At 44.3% G+C, this 22,007-nt stretch overlaps 1 protein-coding gene across 1 annotated transcript in view; it reads right to left on the reverse strand.

The window, feature by feature from the left end:
* Positions 1-1,686: 1,686 nt before the first annotated feature.
* Positions 1,687-22,007, reverse strand: part of bahcc1b (BAH domain and coiled-coil containing 1b) — a 54,397-nt gene continuing 34,076 nt past the window's right edge. Inside the window, exons 11-28 of the mRNA XM_085361283.1 lie at positions 20,856-21,776; positions 17,759-17,940; positions 16,344-16,480; positions 15,936-16,040; positions 13,877-13,955; positions 13,549-13,723; positions 13,294-13,461; positions 11,861-12,025; positions 11,067-11,311; positions 9,252-9,414; positions 8,936-9,053; positions 8,403-8,478; positions 8,204-8,312; positions 7,998-8,114; positions 7,288-7,416; positions 5,336-6,774; positions 3,426-3,662; positions 1,687-2,945 (exon numbers count right to left, since the gene is read on the reverse strand). Of these exons, the coding sequence (XP_085217409.1) occupies positions 2,736-2,945; positions 3,426-3,662; positions 5,336-6,774; positions 7,288-7,416; positions 7,998-8,114; positions 8,204-8,312; positions 8,403-8,478; positions 8,936-9,053; positions 9,252-9,414; positions 11,067-11,311; positions 11,861-12,025; positions 13,294-13,461; positions 13,549-13,723; positions 13,877-13,955; positions 15,936-16,040; positions 16,344-16,480; positions 17,759-17,940; positions 20,856-21,776 (4,775 nt within the window). The 3' untranslated portion in view covers positions 1,687-2,735. The remainder of the gene's footprint in view (positions 2,946-3,425; positions 3,663-5,335; positions 6,775-7,287; positions 7,417-7,997; positions 8,115-8,203; positions 8,313-8,402; positions 8,479-8,935; positions 9,054-9,251; positions 9,415-11,066; positions 11,312-11,860; positions 12,026-13,293; positions 13,462-13,548; positions 13,724-13,876; positions 13,956-15,935; positions 16,041-16,343; positions 16,481-17,758; positions 17,941-20,855; positions 21,777-22,007) is intronic.

Below are 22,007 nucleotides of genomic sequence, written 5' to 3' on the forward strand. Positions count from 1 at the left end.
TCCCCATTCTTCCTCCTCTATCGGCTACAGCTATAGTTTCAAATTGCTTCCTCGTCTCGTGTTCCCCCACCTACTCGCCTCCTCATTCTTGCTTTCTTCTGCGGTCCATTTTCTTACAGCAGACAAATGATCGGCATTGATGATCACTGGGAGGTATTCAACGAGCTCACAGCCAACAGTAAGGTGGAGGGAGGGCGTGGAGTGGGGAAAGAAACAACTGACATGCTTTTATTTTGTAAGAATTCTTCTTTTTTTTTAATGAAACACAAAAAAGGCAATAAAATTAAGATAAATATTTTTTTTTCTTTTTGTACATGAGGAAATATTTAAGTTATATTTCCATAGCATGACTGAAATCACATAATATATTTTAGTAGGCAATCTCAACCATACAAAACAGGTTCCAGTGGGTCTATAAAAAGAAAGAACAAAAACAAAAGTTGCTTCTGTCAAAATGTGATGTTTAGAACTGAATCCAGTGTTTCTTAAAGAAAAGCTTTAAATCTCTCTTTTTTCATTTTTTTTAAAATTAAAGACCCATAAAAGTAATATTTCCAAACTGAGTTTCACATTAGTTTCCATTTAAAGCTTTTGCTTTGCAGTGTAACAGGAACAATGTTGTTAAAAGTCAGTTAAAAAAAAAAAGGAGGGGGGGGGGGGGTTGCATTCATGTTCTTCCCCCTTTACATCCGACACACAGACAGCCAGCACAGGCTTGCATAAACAAGAACAGAATGGTAAATGACGAAAACAAACAAACATAAAAAGACAAAAGACAACACACACACGCCCACACACACCCACACACACACACATATAGACATTTTTTGGCAAAGCAGGAATAAAAGTGACAAGAAGCATAAGTCATGATTGGATCCTTGTTTTTTTTGTTTTTTTTGTCCCTCGGCATTGTCCGATTGATTGGCTCTGATTGTCCTTCACAGTCACGTGACGCCATTTCTGGTTGCCATTGAGACCTCAAGTGCATCAGCCGGGCGGTGTGCAGACAATGTTGCTGCAACAGGGGCCGTCATAGCAACGCCGGATGTACGCGAGCGGACAACAAGAGGGAACTCTGTCGAATACCTCGGTGATTGCAGAGGTCCCAGATTCAGATTTGATTGAGCGTCTTTCATAAAATTGTTTCTTTCTTCCTTTTTTCCTCCTTCTTCTAATGTGGTGAAGCGTAAACTCACAGGTGCTTTGGTATGTTTCTTTTTGCTGCCGGATAAATATCTACATTTTATAATACAGGCTAGAATAGATACAGAAGATTCTTTCAGGATCGCAGAACAGCAGAAAGTCAGCTTGCTTTTTCCAGTATTTGTAAAAAAAAAAAATTAAATACAAATGAAAAACAAAACAAAACAAGGAAATGCACATTCTTAACCTAACGGAGTAAAATATAAAGAGAAAAAAGAAAGAAAGAACTGGACACAAGTAAAAAGAGCTTTTTTGTCTGATTACATTATAAAAAAAATTTCCCAAATACCCTTTCTACATATTTACCCTTTGCCTAAAGCAGAGGCTACAACCACAAAGTCATCACATCAGTCATACAGTCTGATGTCCAATCCAAACATCTGATACTGTTCAGTGCATTGAGAGCGAAGAAACCTCTGCTAGAGGCTGACATCCCTCCCCACCCCCCGCCCACCCCAGACTCACCCACACACCCTAAAAAAATCTAAATAAAATAATCTTCTCTGCAAAAAGAAAAACAAGAAATAAGAACAAATATATACTATTTACATCATGTAATCCTTCCCATAATGCTGTACAAAGCGCAGGCGCGCTCTCACGCACACATATGAACGCACACCCAACATGCACGCACAGTTCAAATAAACAATCCAACTACCTGTACATGTGTCTCCGCACCCGAGCAGGGGCATGCGAGAGAGAGAGGTATTGATGTGTATGGCTTGAAAAGAGCAAAAAAATTTAATGTTGTGTTTCAGTCGCAAAGACTGAAAACTGCACGTTTAATAGTACTGGGCTGATTAATATTCAGAGGCATGCCCACCCGTGTGCCATGACGTCGACATCTTTGCTGTATGAGCACACCCGTCCATGACCACACACACACACACATACGCACACGCACGCACACGCGCACACACGTACAGTATAAACACACGCTAAAGCACTATTTACTTAGAGCTAATTATATGTCAAACAGGGTCATCGCAGCCACTCTGCAAACACAAATACGCACATTTAAACACACAGTCCAAACTACAGTGTTTATTGGTCCTGTTGGATATCTTTCAATCTCCGCGTTGTAGTTACACTACCAGTATAAGACCATTAAAACCATCCAAACCAGTGTGGTTTACAGCATGTCTCTCCTTAGCAGACGCTCTCTGCTGCTCTCTTTGTTTCAGGAAGCCAAGTCTCCGTTATGCCTCCAGAAATACTACACTCCAAAGTGCTCATGTCCTTGGTTTTTCTACTTGTTTTGCAGCGATCTCGCCACAATTACAAGATGCTCTGATAAAGTGGTTAAATTTGACGTCGATCAGATTTTTCCTCGGAACAAACCAGTCTCCTCTTAAGTGCCAGTGTTGCCAGGCTTTATCTGGCGGGCTAGCGCCTTTTCTCGTGTAAATCAGTAACCAAAGCCCTCCGTTCTTTGTCCTGATTTGTCTTTGTCCCCCTGTTGTCTTCTGAAGAACCATCCTAGAAACTCCGGAGACAAGGTCAGTTTTCTGATTTCTTCCTAGCTGGTGGTGCTAGGACACAATAGCCATGCCATCTGCACTGACCAGCTGGCCTGTAGTTGGTTCATAAGTTCCGGCCAGATAGAAGAGGTCATTAGCCGTGGTACCCGGCTTGTGTTCGCGCATCAGGTGATCATACTCAGCCTTACTGACCACCTGACACCGATGGGAAATTGTCTGCACATCGTTCTCATCCTCGTGGCTCGACTGATACAAGGCATTCTGGAAGAGAGACAATCGGAAGAATAGAATAATGTCATATTTAAACAGATTTTCATGCTTTTTGTTGTGTGTTTTTGTTGTTGTAGTGTTTTCACTCCTACAAATACCTTTTTGATTGTGGGGTTTTCAATGAGAAAATTTGAGGTTTTGAAAGTGTTCATGGTAGTTTTGTCTTTGCTCATACAATATATGCTCCTGCTCAGTCTAAACATCTTGCTTTTTCTTCTTTATTCCAAATAAACCATTTCTTTTCCAGAAATATAAAATGCACGACTATGTAAAGCTTAGATTAATCTTGAGTCACCGTACGCTTAGTTTTTAGAGATCTGCAAATATTAATAGCTTTATGATCTAAGTGGAAGTTCAATCATCTGGGGGTACGGAATAAAAAGAAGTAATATATGCTCATGAAAACTTCACAGTCTTGTTAATTTGGCCATTTCCCTTCCAGAAATTCTGCATGCACTTCCCACTTTTTACCTTGCCGTCACGGTGTCGCTTCCCCAGGCGAGTCTCCTCTGGGTGGTAGAACCACTTGACCCTGACCACCATACTGGAGCTCCATGACTCCCAGAGGCTCTCCACTCTGCCCACATAGGGCAGCTGGGGCCGGCCGGGTGACAAGAACACAGCGCAGTCCCCGACACGCACTGTTTCTTTGCCCCGCACAATGGCCTTGTAGAAAAGCTTGCGGGCTTTACCCTTCAGACCTCTCCTCTGTGAAGGAAAGAGAAAACAGCACTCAGTTGATTTAGACAGTTTCTACAGTTTGTTTCATCACCAGAGCAGACTAGGGCAAGGTTCAGTATAATTTACCAATCCAACAAAATCTGTGCAACACAAAAGAAAAAAAGAAAAAAAAAAGAAAAGAGAAAAAAACCCAGCCCAGTCAGCTTCATTTTTTTAGTATAATCTTAAGGTATGGATATTTCTATCTTCAATAATCTATATTTGGCAACGTGGCTTTGTTTTGGGACCATCCGAAGCTGGATGTGGGAAAAGTGGCAGTAAGAAAAAGAAGAATCAATGACATCAGTGACAACAATGATAAAGTCAAATACAACACGAAAGGAAAAGCTAGGATACAGATGGGCTGCAAGGTGGCTTGCAGATGCACACCAGCTGCAAACAGACAAAAGCAAATGAAATGCACCATTCAAACCATTGAGCTCAACTTGAATTAATTCTATGCTCGGTCAACTCCACATTTTTAAGGTTTTTGTAAGCTTTTGTGTTTTTTTTTGTTTTGTTTTTTTTTTACATTTTCTATTTACTAGTGTGTGTTTTTCTCAGGGCCACCATAATGTATTCATCTAACATACTTTTAGTGGATGATTTCCAGCACCTAACATTTACAATAACACCAGTAATCCTCTCTGATAAAGCAATAATACTGAATCTTATGCACAAGTTGAGTAATGTACCTATATTTGTGCTGCACCTTTTGATTTACTGACCGAAGGGTCGGTTTCTTTTCGAGCTGCACGTCTCAGACGACAGATGTAGTGGTGTTTACTAAGCAAACAGCGTGATAGGATGAAAGAAGAGAATGGCAGCGGTTGTTCAAAAGGTTTTGTTCTGTTATCTCGGGACTGCAACTTAATAAACTGGATAACAATTTCACAGATTAAGCACACCAACTAAGATAGATTGCTAATGTGTACAAAGTCTGAAGCAGAATACGCAATCTGAGATAGACCATATTTGATCATCGCATTTACCGTGTGTAATCAAGGTATGACACGGCAGAAACTGGAGCAACAATCAGTAACCTACTTAGATCGGAGGACTTAAGTAGGATACTGATACTCGACAAGTCTGGCAAGACCCCTTTAGTCAATATATGGTTGACTGATGAGGTTTATTTTGGTGGTGTGACTCTGGCCTTTCATTTGCTTATATGGAAGGTCAAAATGCTGGAAAAGCAGCAGAACTGAGCAAGCATCAGTGACAACAGACAAAGCTGAAGTCAGAAACACCAAGAACATCGTGAAATATAGGATCTCGGCTAGAGGTCGGTTGCCAAGCTACTTGCAGAACAAATGTATGAGCCTTATGCAGGTTAAATAGCACCGTATACGATTTTCCAGCAGGACTCACAGACACATATGGACTGAGCCAGCAGGTTTAGATCAGCTGATTTTGTAAAAGCAATAAAAGCAAAATAATATATTTGCATTATGAAACAAATGACTTAGTTATGAGAACGTAATTAGAAATCAAAGCTGCTCGGAAATTCTCACAATGACAAAAAAGCTGAAACAGTGCCAAAAAACAGTCTGGGAACACAATAGACTAATCAATAAACACTGATTACTCACAAATAGCCATCTCTTAAGCCTTGTTAAACACTGATAAAAAGTAGTCAAATACTACACAAATCTTCTTACCTGTGTGGGGTTGCCGGACCATTTCCAGAGCTGGCGTCCAGGCAGTAGAGGAGCCATGTTGGGCAGGGGCTCGGGTGAAGACATCCTCTGCTTCTTAGCTGTTGCCGGGTCCTTAGAGGCAGGTTTCAGCTGCTGGCGGCCAGCACTGCTTTGACTGTGATGGTGGGTATTGGGACCATCCTTCCTCTTTAACTGGTTCTTAGCTGTGCTGCTGCTGTTACTCATACTTCCTTTTGATACGTAGTCCTTTCTGTCTTCTACTCTGTCGGCTCTCATCTTTGAGCTCATGGCCATGTTGGCTTTTGTCACATAGCCATGAGCTGGAGATGAAGAAGATGGAGAGGAGTTGGAGGTGGCAAGATCAGGGCTCAGGAGATCAGAGTTCATGCTCTGTCTGTGCTTTTGTTTGTCCTGTTGGAGCAGTGCACGGCGCAGCAGCACGGAGGAGGACTCTTCATCAGAGGAGTAGGAGGAGTCATTGTCGGAGGAACAGAGGGATGAAGAGGAGATGGAGCCGGAAGAGGAAGAGGAGGAGGAAGATGATGAGAAACAGATGGCGTGACGAGACAGAAAACGACCACCCCGATGGGACGAGACAGTTCTTCTTCGTGTGTCAGGGTCTTGACCGTCATCCTCATCATCCTCATCCAGCTCCGAGTAAGAGCTTGGACAGTCACTCGGGTAGTCCAAACTGTAATCTCCGCCTTGAACTCCGAGACCAGCCGATAGAAGATCCTTTCTCAGATGTGGAACGCCTTTTACAGGAGCCTTAGAGCGGGCCCCGCCACTGTCTCTTTCCCCTCCTCCCTTCTTGCCATCTTTCACCAGCAGGGAGGGTTGGATGTATCGCAGCGGTGCCCCTGTGGAGGCGTGGCTCTTCCCTATTCTCACTGCAGCCCCCCCTAGTCGAAGCAAGGCTTTGCCATTCTTTGTTTTAGGAGAGGTCACTCCTTCGTGGTCTAACTTCACAAGAAAGTGTTTCCTGTCACGTTCACTCGCTGGCTTCCGGCTCCCAGCTGTCATACCCATGGTGACAGACGAGGAGCAAGAAGAAGACGAGGAGTCCCGGAGCCCCATGGAGGCTACTGCGTTAACTGGTCTCCCAGATCCAGAGTTTCCACCACTTCCAAAGGTAGAGTACCCATTAGCAATACTACTGAATGAGTCAACTTCAAAAGGAGAGCCAAAGATGCCTTTGATAGGGGTTGGTGGAGCCAAAGAGTGGGAGGAAGGCCGATGAAATAACCCCAAGTCTCGCTCTCTGATCTTTTTCTGGGTCTTACGGGACGTCCCATTGAAAAGGAAGAAATCCACTGGCGGTCTCTTCCTGGGAACGCACCAGTTCAGCATGGAAGAGCTGCCTTTTGTTATGGTGTCAGTCACTGATGTCGGTGTGCTGGTAGTCTTAGGCACCGAATGTATTTTCTTCGGTCTACCAACTGTAAAAGGAGCCAGCACCAGAGGGAAGTTAATATCAGTAGAAAATGTCAGGTCTAACGAACAAACTATGATTAATTGTGGAAGTAAGGGCTTTAGTGAAACTTAATATCTTTATCTCCTTCATCTTCACCTGCCTAAGTTTCAACATATCCATTACTCAAACTACAACAAACCTGGTAAACCTGTCTCTCCTCCCAGTTTTATTGTCACTCTTACTTTGAGATCAGTTACTTGTTTGTTGCTTAACTTCACAAAGGACACCGACGACATTTGATGACTTTGATCACTTAGGCAAAATGACAGGTGGCTAACTAGGAATGTAAATTTATGAGTCTTTGGGTATTGAACCTGCACTCTGAGCTCCTGATTATTAGCTGATAGTTGGAACAGTAAGAGGCTTTGCTTCGCATGTATGCATGTGGATCTGCACTTCTCAGGCAGTATATATGTTAAAGCCTAAGAGATATTCAGTCCCTACAGATTCAACTAAGCCTTCGTTCCTTTTCTCCTACCTGGTCTTTTTTCCTGAGGCCTTCCTTCTGACTCATTGGGTGGTTTTTCTGTGTCTTTCTTCTCCTGGGTGGAGCTTCGTCGACCTCGTCGTCCAGGAGAGATCAGAAGCGCTGGAGAGGGTTCAGCACCTGACAGAAAAGGGTTGATAAGTGATTTATACATATACATATATATATATATATATATATATATATATATATATATATATATATATATATATATATATATATATATATATATATATATATAAAAACACCCAGCACGCCCCTGCAGGCGGTTTATCCTTCAAGCTCGGGTCCTCTACCAGAGGCCTGGGAGCTTGAGGGTCCTGCGCAGTATCTTAGCTGTTCCCAGGACTGCGCTCTTCTGGACAGAGATCTCCGATGTTGTTCCCGGGATCTGCTGGAGCCACTCGCCTAGCTTGGGAGTCACCGCACCTAGTGCTCCGATTACCACGGGGACCACCGTTACCTTCACCCTCCACATCCTCTCAAGCTCTTCTCTGAGCCCTTGGTATTTCTCCAACTTCTCGTGTTCCTTCTTCCTGATATTGCTGTCATTCGGAACCGCTACATCGATCACTACGGCCGTCTTCTTCTGTTTGTTTATATGTTTATATATATATATATATATATATATATATATATGTGTAATACACTTGTGCACTGCTTCTTTTTTCAATAACTCCTATAGTCAAAGCCATACTCACAGCGAATTTGGTATCCGGGGGGCAGAAGCCTGATGTTCACAAGGGAGATCCTTCCTCTGTCACCATCATCAAACTCCACCATCACACTGCCGTCCTTCTCCTCCTCACCTGGACTTCCTAATTGCCCAACACAGTAGGGAGAACATGGGTTGCTGGAAAGATTTGTTATTGCGTGCAGAGTGAGGCGATTGGCATGTGTAACTCACCTCGGTGGACGTAGCCAGGGTAGAGGCAACGGGAGCGCTCACTCCAGTAGGCACACACTCGCGTCCCTGCAGTCAGGATGGCCTCGGTCTGTGGCCTCACATCCAGCACCTGGTAAAGAGAGAAAAAAATTGCAAAACTTTTCAGATGAAGGTCATCACAAACCTGCAAACGTTATACAGGCTAAGGGGTCTCACTTACTGCTTCCTGTAGCAGTTGCTCCAGCGAGTATATCCTGGGGCGATTACCTCGTTCCCCTTCAATTACAACACTAAATCTAAAAAAAAAAATTTAAACATTGAAAAAAAACTGTAATTTTAATTTATGAGTTCCAATTTTTAGCAGTTTTTATTGTTACATTTCAAAGCAGTCTTCTGGGAACCAAGAAAAGGGGTTTTGTCCTAAGGCTTTGCAATTATCTCAGCAACTTGTTTGTCAGGATTCTCACAGCTGCCAGGCATTTAAATATATTCGGTTTTCGAGTGTTTTGAAAATCACACAACACTCTTGCTGCTAAATGCCTTCTTGGTGATAAATTCCGCAGTTTTCGCCTCTCGAAAAACACTCCAGATCTCATGATTAATAAACAATTTATCAATCCCTCAAATAAAGATACCTGTATTTGAGGGATTGATATGTCACATTGTTGCATTGACAAGCACATTTGTGATAAAAACAAAAAAACAGAAAGTGGAAATGCCTTATGCACTACTAACAGGAAAATGGGGTCTTACATATCAGGCAGGTCCAAAGTTTGGACACAGGCGGCATACAGCAGCTCGTCCTCCTTGGAGATGAGGATCTTCAGTCCATCTACCAACATCTCTTTACTTAACACACAGTTTGGCAGAGCTATGGAGGGAGTAGAAAGATGGATTGAAGAAGAAAAAAGCTGAAATATACAAAATTTGAGCATGCACTGAGTGAGCTCGTCAGTTTCGGTGTAACGTGAGGAGATGGACGCAGGAGCAGACACGGAGCATTTGTGTGTGGTAAAGCAAGCCTGTGATTCTGTGTAATACTAAGTTATATGTCAGCGTTTATACTTACCAGGTATTCTGGAAGGCATGTTGGGAGGAAGATGAACCAGCAGCTTTTTGGCCTCCTCTTCTTCATCCTCCTCTCCCTCAGAGAAGCTACTCTCTTCATCCAAGCGAAAGCCATCATCAGCTGCGAAGCTTTGCAGAAGTCTGCTCACGGCATAACCCTTTTCCTAAAAGAGAAACCGGACATTACATCAGTGGTCAGAAAGCAGGATGTGGTAGTACACAAACTAATTATCAGTACACAGGACCTGCAGACAACTAAAAGAGTCGTTTCAGTCTGATGTAACTGATGTGGTTAATGCATCATTGGAAAGTAACCCCAGGCGTCAATGTCTTTTGTAATGTGATACATCATTAAAGCCTCAAGGATGTTGTTTGTTTTGTTTTGTTTTTCTTGGTTTATTTTTATTTAAATTTTTAGTTTTTACACTTGCCATTGTTTGTGCACAGGCGGCACATATTGCACATCCACCTTATTGATGGAGGACTCTTGACCTGAGGTGGACGTTCTCACCATCGCGTACGAACATAAACGCACACCAGATACTACCCATCTCCAGACCGGTTTCAGCTAGTTTATCCAAAGATGACAGATGACTGACGAAGTAAGTAAGCTCGCCCAACAGGTTTCTGCTTGTATTTAGGCTTTCCGAAGAAGAGCGTTCATAATATTTGACGTGTGTGTTAGGTTTTCCACATCAAGAGATCATATATTTTATTAATAGAAGTTTCGTCACCAGAGGGCATGGGTGACTATTTCCTTTTAACGCCGGTGATATGTGTGTGTTTGTGTGCCAGCACGCATGGGTGTGTGAAGCATTAAGGCCAATGATTATCTTTATATTCCTCTGTTTGGTTTGGAGTTATGTGTTTTTGGACATTCCCTTGCAATGACTCAAAGACTAAAGCAACCTGAGGGCATCTCACATTAAAGCGAAATGCGAGTGTCTCGCCAACTGCTGCTCGCACAGATAAAATGAGGCCAGCGGTCTGTTAGCACAGCCGGCGCACCTGCAAACATGCACCTATAACGACAGCAAACGATGCATTTGCCACAGTGACTGATTTATAGCTGATGTTAAGCATCTGCCCGTATGGGAGCAGGAGTTATTGGTAGGCGCTGTCAGTGTTAATCTACGGGATTTTCAAGACTTCCTGGCAGGGTGTGGCTCACACCTAAACAAGCAAGGAGTGAACTTGCGGCGAGGGCTTTTCCTAATTCTTCTTCTCTCTTTCTCAGCTTTACTTTGCATGCAGTAGCCAAAGGGAGTAACCCTCTGAGTCACCTGCCCTCTTTTACTCACGGTAACCAGTTCCCCTTCTGCTTTGTTACTCAAAAATCATGTTTTATTTCTGCCTTGTTTAGGACTCTGTAACAGCTCAATGCTCACTATAAAACCTTTCCACCAAGCTTCTAAATGTGGCTATTGTATCTCACCTTTCCGTTCTCGAATCCTACTACTTTGTGTAGTGATCAGGGGAGACAAATAGTTGTAGAGCACATAAACTCTCTCTCCCTTAAATAAATAAACTTTGGGAGAGCATTTATTTGCACTGTCCTCAGAGCATCATATTAATTACAAATATTGCATGATTTCTTTCAAAGTACAGTTCCTATTCTGTGCAAGGGAGCAAATAACAAACGTTATCAGAAGCGGTCATGCAAAGTAAGTTGTAAAAAAAAATTTCAGAAGTGATGCTTTTTATCAGTGCCCTCTCTTTCCTCTGATCATTGCCACAGAGATGCACAGGTGTGGCAGTTGAGTGGGGGGATCCGAGGTTTGAATGTCAGTTTACACGTCGCTATCCAATGTCCCACCTTTCCACGAAAGCTCTGTCCTGCAGAGGTCTTCCTCTCATCTTTCTTGCTGATCCTCTTCGCCTCAGTCAGAGCTCTGTGGTTTTCATGGCTGTCGCCAAAACTGCAGCCCACTGGCAATACGCCCCAGCTGAGGGGAGATGCTCTGTTGGTCGGCAGGTGATCTGCACGACTCCTCTCTGTGTTGGCGAGGCCTGGCCTGAGGGGTGCTCTCCTTTGGTCCGTGGTGGGTAAGATCCCCATGCCTGAGGATGGAGACGAAAGCATCATGTAAATTAAAGATAGCGTGTTAAAACTGATATCAAGTTGATATGATCGGGTTATGGTTCTTTGTGAAAAAAGATACATTTTAGAAACATGCGTGTGAAGGGAAAAGAGGAGGAGACGACATGCAAAATAGATTGCAACTCTTCAGCTTCGCCGGACATCTGAAGAGAAAATAATGTTTTCCTCTGAATATGGGAGCAACATCACAATTTGCATGACCGTTAACAGCCAAAAACTACTCAAGTGAACGTTGTCATTCAAACCTGTTGACTTAGGAGAGGAAAGTTTCTGTCAGTTTTTCCTGTTACTGACACAATATGTTATAATCCTTGTGCATGCCTTTTCATTAACGCAACAGTGTGCAGTTCAAACAGATAACATGATATGTAAATGCCTGGTGTACCCAGTCTCTATTCATGGAATTTTTCTTATGGAAAAGTGTCCATTCAGAAAATAAACACAACCAGAAAAACGGAAGAAAGGAAATCTGTCTCCTGGAAATCTAAAGATATGTATAAACATCTCACCAAGAGGTCCTGGTCTCCTACTCCTGGCTTTCTGGTTTGTTTGCAGCTTGGAGGACTGTGATGAAAAAGATATGCCCCCAGCAGGGTTTGCAGGAGCTTCTTTAGAGGATGAGCTAATCTTGATGTCACCGGCTCCGTCTTCGCTGTCATAGCTGGCATCTTCCTCTGTGAAATTGTGAAATCACGACATCAGTATGAGAGTCAGAGCGCTTCAAGTCATTTATATGTAAACTCTGTTAACAGCCAAGGACTCACTCGATGAGATGCATCGACAGCGAGCTTTCGAGATTCCTTAACATTTTGGGCCTGCTGCTAAATGCGCGCATGTTCAAATGCCAAGCAAGTCAAATTTCTATGAGGGTCTATAAAAGTCGGGCATTTCGTCACAAATTAACTCTCAATGAGCAAACCTTCTTTAATGGCTAAACAATAATGCCCTGCTTGTTACTTAACTGCTGTGACAGGGAGCAAATGTTGACACACACACACACAACACACACACATACACAGATTGTTAATGGCAGCTGTGTCTCGCTGGCTGCAGGGGTCGCGTCGGGTGTTGACACATCTGACACACTTGTCACTTACATGGCATTCTCTTCAACGCTTTCCCTGACACACATACAAACACTGGCAAACACACACACACGCACAGATAGACACACACACAGATAGACACACACACAGACACACACACACTTAACTGAACCACAAATTCTTCATGCCAATAAGGCCACGGGGTCAGTGAAATTCTAGTGTTTTCCTCCATGTTATGTTGGTTTCATGGCGCACCCATCTCTCTGGCGAGCCGTTAAAAGTCAGGACGGGTGTCATTGTGTATCCTCAAGTCGAGGCACTTCAGTGTGGCCATTTTCACAAGGTTGGAGAGGTTAAGGAGAGATGGGAGGAGCTGGGTGTGACATTCTGAACGGGGAGGCCAGGGCAGGCTCACATTACCATATGCCGATGAGGGCGGAGGGCCGTGTCGCATGCCCGTGGCAAGTCGTTAACTGTTTTAACAGTGTGACAGACGAGCTGGGAAGTGAGAGGACACCCCTGATGACGGCAGACATCTCACTCTCAGATGCTCCACATGCACACACACACACACACACACACACACACACACACACACACACACACACACACACACACACACACACACACACACACAATCTCACAAGATCTGGTTGGTGTCCTTTGACCCACACACCAAATAAGCGCCGCTTGACTCGCATGTGAAACTGTCAGTGAGCTTTTCCAAACTTCTGAAACTGTAGTTTTGTCATAAAGCTCTTATCAGCAAAATGTGTGCATTCCATTGACCAAAAAAGGCTGTAAAATTTTACGGCCAAAGCATCAGCTGCGTGATCCTTTTTTGGTTAATTGGCAAGGCGACACAACCAGACTGTATATCAAGAAAAAAACCTCACCATGCTCTGAGCTCTCGCTGTCACTCTTCTCATCATCTATTTCATGCTTCTCAGTAACTCGGCTGTCCTTGTGGTGAGGTCTGTTAGGGTTGATGTCCAAGGGAACTTTGGGCTTTCGACCTCTCTTCCTCTTCCCGGTTTGAGCGGCGCTGTGGGATTGCTGCAGGTCTAAGAGATAAGCAGAAAAGGGGTGAGCTGAGTTTCGAGGTGCTGCCTAGTGAACAAGTGTTTTTATGCACCCTCTCTCTCCCCCACCTTTTCCGCCTTGTCTGCAGTGACTCTTGGATGCGTCTTTCTCGCTGCTGTGCAGCATATCTGCTGACTGTGAACCACGCTGGGCTGCAGCCTTCTGCTTCAGCTGGGTCACCCGCCTGGCCAGCCTGGAGCTCAGGGCGCTGGGTCGACCTCTGTGCTTACAACGAGCTTTCATCTGCAGTCAGGGAACAACTAATTATTGACTCATTCCTTTCTGCTAATTGAAATATCTAGAAAAAGAAAAAAAAAAACAGGAGCAGGAGGAAATAGTTCTCAGCGTGTGTGTTTGTGTGTGCGGATGAACCGTGAGAAGCAGCGAGCGGCTGACCTGTGCAGTGCTGAGGCTTTTGAAGTTGTGATTGGACATTGAATTCCTGGCTTTTTCCTCCAGTACATTCAGTCCAGCCCTGAAAAAAAACATAAAAACACAGCAGGGACGCAGCTGAATGAGAATTTATCCTATGTGAAAACAAAGAATCAGCTTAATCACACGTCTTTATTCTCTGCATCTCTGCATTTCCCTTTTTTTTTTTTTGCTTTTTTCTTCTTAGCGTCCCTTCTATCTGTGTTGAAGCTCAGTCATTGTCTCGCTCTCTTCCCACTCATCTTGTCTGTCTCGTAACTTTGATGAGGTAAGAGACAGCCTCGGCGCGGTCTGACGGCAAACACGGGAATATTCGGATCGCGAGACTAAAAAAGGGTAAGAAATTATCTGTCGTGAAGAGAGCCAAGAAGAGGGAGAGATAGAGAGAGACAGTGGGTGGAGGAGAATGGTTGAGGGGGGAGGGAAAGACACAGAGAGAGAGAAATGAAGCAGTCTCGGGGGAGTCTGTCCGTTGACCGGAGCTTCAGGGCTCAATCGATAAACACTAACCTCTATTGAACACTACTCCTCCCTTCCTCCCTCTCTCTCCCTCTTTCTGTCCTTCCTTCATTGCCCGCATGCTCTCTCGCACCACCACAGGCAGTCCCCACACACACACACATTAACATTCATATACACACACATAGGCACACAACAGTTAGCAGCTGGTGTCTGAGGCAGGTGAATCCTATATTCCCAGAGAGGGAAGGTTTGGCTCTCAGCATCTCTGCTCCCAGGAGAGCAGAGCAGAGGAGAGGAAGATTCTAACTATCCAGATCACCTTTGTCTGTTTCATTCCCCTGAATGACTGACGTTTAACCCGAGATTCAGTCAAATTAGTGTTCGGGAGTACACGGCACAAAACAGCAAGGTGGTTGCTAGGTTCTTTAAACCATCTTTAAGTGCTTTTAACAATTTTTTATGTAGCCCAATCACTTCAAGAGCAACTGACAAGAGGTGAGACGATAAGCTAGGTTCACCTATAAAATCCAAGCTGGCTATCCGCACACCTTTCACCATATATGCTTCATATTCCAGATATCAAGAGAACAAGTCAGCACACTTTAGAAGAGCTACCATTCCTCTTCATCTCGCTTTCTTTCAGTTTTATTTCACCCACACCCCAACTCTCATTAGAAGATGAAAGCATAAACAAATGATACATTGCTTGTTAATAACAACAGAAATGCTGCTCAGGCACGGAGCACCCAGCTCTACTAATTAAACAAGTTCTCTGCGTGTGTGTGTGTGTAGTGCACTGGCATGTATGACTAAAGGCTTTCATTGTCATTTTCATTAGCGCTTTCTAATCATGGTAACCGTGACAAACCTCGAGTTTCTCTAATCATTTTATCAAGGCGAGGGGTGCACATGCTAACAGAGGTGGGGCATCGTGAGAAAACACATTTATCACTGCTGAATCCCGGCTGCTTGCACGCACTAGCACACGTGCGTGTGTCCGTGAATGTGAGTCAGTGTGGAGGTTTGCATGTGTGAGGTGTTAAATAATGTGTGGTTGCGTGTTGCAGCTGGTGGGGGTGGCGTGGAGTCATTTATCACTGTAATAACTGTACATCAGAACTTTGTCCAGCTGTATTAATATATGCTGGAGGTTCGCATGGAATCAGGACATAATCAATACAAGTGATAAATATGATTAAAAGTGATTAATGGTGATTAATGAAGCCCTCATCTCCATTACCTTCTCTCATTAAAAATCACACCCAGCTTACAGCTCCCATCACATAACCCCCACTGTGTATGTGTGTGTCTGTGTGTGCATCAGTGTGTGTGTGTGTGTGTGTGTGTGTGTGTGTGTGTGTGTGTGTGTGTGTGTGAGCATCTCCTTCCAGTGCCCAATCAAGCAAATCATCAGCTAGAGAGCATTTGAATCAATTCAGCTGAAGAAGAACTTCTTGAAAATCAACCATGCCTTTCACTAAAAACACAAACAGAAATCAGGATGAATGAGCTGGGCTTGCCAATCACACTGATTATACCAACGCAATATCAGAGGACTGACCTGAGTCTTTTGGAGCTCTCTGCAGCAGCTGGGCCGGGGGTGGACTTGCGCTTACGGGGGCGGCCGGGCCCCCGGCGAGCAGGGCTTCGAGATGTCTCCTCTTTCCTGCAGAAAGAGGAAGGAGGAGGAAGAGGAGGTGGAGTGGTACGGAGAGGGAGATTAAAGATGCAATCCGGACAGCGGGAGAAATCAGGAAGAAGCTTGTATCGGCTACAGGTCAAACTGCATTAAATATGAGCACGCAGATGCAGCATGAAAGCAGAAGAGTGAATATTGGAATGCAGAATTCAGACTAGACAAAATAAGTGTGTGTGTGTGTGTGTGTGTGTGTGTGTGTGTGTGTGTGTGTGTGTGTGTGTGTGTGTGTGTGTGTGTGTGTGTGTGTGTGTGTGTGTTGTCTCTGCTCACTGGTGGTCGTGTTTCCTCTGTAGTTTGGCCAGTTCTCTCTGTTTTTCTTTGTAGCGGCGCTGTAGCTCAGCCAGCTGGACACGCATGGCCAGCTCCTCCCCTCCCATGGTCTCCATGGAGCCCTTCACTGGGCACACCTGACACACACACAAACACGGACACACACACACAGAGCAGAGGAATTTAAATGCTGAACACCAACTTCAGCACAGCAGTCATTGGATATGTAGCCAGCTTGTGTTTGGCCAGCTTGCTGAGGACTTTCCTGTAACCAAACGCTCACACGTTTGTGTGAAGCAGTTAATTTTAGCAAATCAACAACTTCTGCTCTTACTGGCAGATTTCTAATAGGCTGATGTAGTTCCCTAGGCACTTTCTGTCGCAGATAACAAATATTAACATAAGTAAAATCAATCTGTAAACGTTAAAAAGGTTTCGCCAAGTAGTTATCTAATAATCTGTAGGATAAATGTGCGCTTATTGAAGTCTTAAAATCAAACGCCTGATAGCATTGGTGAAGCCGGATCTTGTTTTGAAGTTTTTTGAATTTAATAAGAAATGTAAAGCTCCACCACACAGGAAGCACTTGTGTCATCTTTACTTGAACATTACAAAAAAATATGAAAATGTTTTATTTTGAATTTCAACACAGAGCAAACTAAAAGAGTTTTTTTCTAAATTTTATCCATCCATTTTATTTGATCACTAACACGTTTTGCTCAGTTATTCAGTGAACACACAGTGTATTGGTTTTAATCCACACTGCTTTTTGTTTCTTATGATAGATTATATTTATTGCACCCGTGTTTTAGTGTTCGTTTGCTACACTACACAATGCATTCATTTTATAGTGTGATTTTCCACTGAATTTATGGAATTTATGTGTCATTTTATTGTATGGCTCAGTGCATGCAAAACACTCATCGATTCCCACCAGTGCTTAAAAGTAGATATGGGGAAATAAGAGAATAAAAGGGAATTTCTTTTAGGAGAGTGTAAATAAATTATGCTGTAAATAATTTAAGAAATACTGGGTACCTACATGGTGGAAAACTGGGGGGAAAAAGAGCCAAATAAAACACATTAAGTCATGATGTAGTAAAAATGTTCATTTTACATGTTTTATGTTGAATTTACTGGCATGTTTGCTTTAATCTTATTATTTAAACTCTTAGAAATTAGTCTATTTCTCATTTGTATCCCTGATAATAACCAACAGGCTTTTTCCTTTATGATTTCTTAGCTGTTCAGTTCAGAAATTAGATTTTTTTTTTTTAAATTGTTTTGGTTTTATTTACAACAAGTATAAAACAATTCATTTCTGTTCAAACTGTTCAGCACTCCATTGAGCCACATTTTGAATCCTCACTGATTTACGTCCTCATGCACAAACACAAAATACACCCGTGCCTCACCGGCTCGTGCCGAGGCGTCCAGCTGCACTTCCTGCGCAGGTTCACCCTCTTCCTGATTGGACACTGCTGGTCCACGGCACCATCCGCATCCACATCTACCCGTCCCCCTCCGACTTCCAGGGCACGGGCGGCCACCAGAGTCGCCAGACTGTGGAGGTCAAAGGTCGGCATGTCCTCCTCACCTGCGCGGAGACGGATTGTTTCGATTTAGATTGGTACATCACGCAGCGGCTGACACCTGGTTATAAAACACGCCGTGTGCTGAAAGGATTTATTTCTCGGGCGATGAAACGGCGTCTTGAAAAGTGGTGATATTTATGATATTAGCTGTGTAGTTTATTTGATGTATACTGGTGTTCATGCCTAATCGTACACACAGACACACACGCATGGGAGGGGGGGTTGTAGGGAACGATCTCTACATCTGTCACTGTCATTAACTCTGTCATTGTCACGGCAGCGGCAGATGAAACGGAATATTCATGAGACGGTCCACACACATTCACACACACACACACACACACACACACACACACACACACACACACACACACACACACACACACACACACACGCAAATAAAAAAACACTCATTTAGAATACACACAGGCACCCTACAGCATTTTCGCTGAGCTATGCAGACATGGGCAAACTGCGTGAGGCTATGTGAGGGAGAATTGGAGAGATGGTAAGAGAAGGAGGAGAAGAAGGACTGTGGGATGCGGTGAGAAAAAGGGAGGGAGGGATGGGGAGTAAAGGGGAGGAGAAGCAATAAGAGGCAAAGTGTTTATTGAGCTATCTATTTATTCTCCTACATCTCCTCATTATGGACATGGACAGAATCCAATTTCCCCTTAGAGAAGAAGACGAGGAGAGAAAAGAAGGAGACGAGGAAAGGAGAAGAGAGGCAGGTGAGGAGAGGTCTTCCTCATTCACTCCCACTGTGTACTGGAGCCGCAAGGCCCATTCACTGACACCTGACATCATTAAGACCTGTGTGAGTGTGTGTATGTGTGTGAGGGAGTGGAAGATGGAGACAGAAAAACACGGCAAATAGCGACGAAAGAAAGGAGGGCAGTCTTTGTCTGTGAAGAGAGAAACGAGAGCGTGCGTGAACAAACGGATGTGAGATTGACAGGTAACTCCTCGGAGAGCGACAGAGCAAGCGGGAAGGAGCTGAGAGATGCGGCTTTGTCCTGTCCCGGCTCGCAGAGGTCAATGCCATCTCATCTGTCAGACCTCTGAGCCAATGGCATGCTCCGATTACCCTGATAGGATGACATCACTACTGACATCACCACACCTAGTTTAGTATCCTGGAGGATGGCCACAATCGATAGATACCTTCCGCCTACAGCGCACAGACACACATATGCACGCACACACACACTCATCGTTGCACAGTAATAATACCATACCGTGTCTCTAACGGGGGTGAAGGGTGTAATAAGAGGCGGCACAGGGGATTTCAAGGGGAAAAACAAAAACAGTAGAGGAAAATTAAAAACCATTACAGCTGCTGTGGACCTAGTCATCATTAGAGACCATTAAGGAATTTATTGGTGTGAAATTTCAAAATAAAGGAAATGCGAAGGAATAAATTACACAAATACCTCCTCTGTCTACGTGTAAATAGAAGTAATGGCGATAATTCATGAAGAAGAGAAGGGGTGGGGGCACATCTCTTGATTCCTTAATCTGTAATTGTGATCTCCAGTGAACAGCTGAGATATCCTTCTGCATCAAGGAACGCCATAAACGCATCTGTCTGGGATCGGTTTCATCTCCCCCAACGCATTCACAATGACAAAAACGCCATCAGCGGTATTAATAACATTCTCGGCGATGAGGTCAGAGCGGGAGGGGGGGGGGGTTAAATAAATGTGTTGCAACTTGAAGAACGTTTTCCACGCCACAACAGGGCTTATTGATTTCACACCTATTACACATGCTAACCACGTGCATGCACATGTAAACAAATGCACAGTCGCGCTGTATCTCTGACACACACACATGCACAGACAGCAGCTGAGCGACTTATGATTTTTACACTTATTAATTCCGTCAACAAGGCTTGCAGAGGCAGGATTTACACACAAGATTACATTGGTTTAATAAAAAAAAAAGAAAAAGAAAGAAAGAAAAAAGAAAAAGGAGACGTGTGTTGGGGGGGTAACAAAGAGGGAGGAGAGGCGGGAGGAGGCGCAGGCAGGGAGCAAGCAGCCTGGTGGAGAGACACGTAGACTCTGATGGAGGAGAGCAGGGATTCATCTGGGATTACTTAACAGCTTACACACACACACACACACAGCCGCGTGCACGCCACGTACAAATCGCACACACACACAGATGCTGGCATAAATAAAAACACTTGCTCTCAGAGGGACGAGAGGAAAATAGGAGCGCTTACAGGAGAAGTGTTTTAAAGGAAAGGGTCTAATTAGCAAAGCAAGACGCCAGAGCCTGGGGGACACACTGGGCAGAGTATGTGTGTGTGTGTGTGTGTGTGTGTGTGTGTGTGTGTGTGTGTGTGTGTGCGTGCGTCCTGGCTTGTTTCTAAAGCTTAGCTTGTCCATCTCTGGGTCCCCTCAAAATGCACACATACTTTCACGGGCATGCACACACACTGGCATATACACATAAGCATCCTTCCCAGAGGGAAAAAATTTGGTCTATAGGCAGGAGCGGAGAAACAGAGCTGAGGAAGGAAGCAGGATAGTTAGTGGGAAATTTTTTGTGTCTGTGCATGTGTGTTGGTGTGTGTGACATGAGACACATCTGGATTGCACACATCTCCCAAAGCTCTCTCATGTGTTCACTGTAAGTGTGTGTGATTGTATAGCAAGAAGAAAAGCATGGTGACAGTTTTTTTCTTTTCTTTTTCCTTGATCTCAATTTCAAGGGCATTTTAGTCTTTTTTTAGGTCTTTTTTTTACTATAAGAAGATAATGTAAGAAAGGCAGACCTAATTATTGGGGCTGTTTAGAACTATTTTGGTTTCATTTCATAGGTTTCGAATTGGACCAATGTCTGTAGATGTGTAAGCAGATTAGACCACACAGACAGACGATGCGTTCTCAAATGAATTTCTTCTCACCTGCTTTGCTCGCCCTGCTCCTCTGCTGGATCTCAAGCTCGGCCAGTTCCCCCAGCATCTCCATGCCGTGGTTGGGTGAAGGGCATGGGGCCTGGTCAACAGGTACAGGTGGGTACAAGGCATCTCTGGTGGCACACAGAGCTGCAGCGATTAGGAGCTCCAGGCTCCACATGTAGGCCCCTTGGAGCTGAGCTGCTGTACTTGCCGTTGGAGGGACGATCGGGTCGGCGGATGTGGTAGGAGCGGGAGAGCTACACGTTAATTTCACCAAGCCCTCACTTGGTCTTCTCCCATCCCCCTCATCATCCTCCTCATCCTCCACTACCTCTACATTCTCTCCTTCTTTGTGCCCATCCTCCTCTGCCTGGACTTTTCCAGGCTCTTCAGGCACAGAGACTGTACATTCTGTTGGTTTGGGATGAATTTTCTCCCCCTCATCCCCCTCGATGTCCTCTTTTCCATCCTCCCTATCATTCTCCTGCTCTTTGGGTAGCTGGGGCTCCTCCAGGCCAGCCTGCTGGCCCGGGCAACCCAGGGAGAGCTCTACTTTTAGGGTTTTGCCTGTGGCTGTGGCTGGGCAGGCTGGATCTGGGACTGGAGCTGGGAAAGGGCATGGCGGCAATCCAGAAATCTCACTTTGAGGCTGAGAGACCGAGCAGCCTTTTGTTTCCTGCTTCGCCTCCTCTGTAAGTGCACACTGGGATTCCACCACTTCACAGACCCTCTCATTGTCTTCCTTCCCCAGCTCTTCAACTTCAACAGTGAGAGGCTTGATGTGGCACTGGTGTGGGAGGGACTTAGTGTCAGGCTCTGCCGGCTCATCCTCCAACATAGGTTGCTCAGCCAGTCGAGCCTCTGGAGGCGAGGGCCCGGCCTTGTAACCCATGGTGATTGGAGGGTAAGTATAAACAGGTGGCAAGTCTGGGGGAGAAAGGGAGAGAGCGCACTGGTCAAATAGTTTCTTTGTCATTAAAGCCTGTAAATCAGCCTGAAATAGGGGAAAACAAAATGTATTTATCTGCAACAAATAGAAATATTTGTAGTTTCTTGTTCTTTAAATTCATTGCAATTCCGTTCAGGTAGATAGGATGAAGCCAGTGATTACAGTTGGCATAATACATTAACAGCAAGGTGCTGAAAACACAATGTGCC

The sequence above is a fragment of the Diplotaxodon limnothrissa genome, linkage group LG8 (assembly GCF_057381915.1).
Source record: "Diplotaxodon limnothrissa isolate DT_005_m linkage group LG8, D_limnothrissa_male_GT1.1, whole genome shotgun sequence".
Classification (NCBI taxonomy): domain Eukaryota; kingdom Metazoa; phylum Chordata; class Actinopteri; order Cichliformes; family Cichlidae; genus Diplotaxodon; species Diplotaxodon limnothrissa.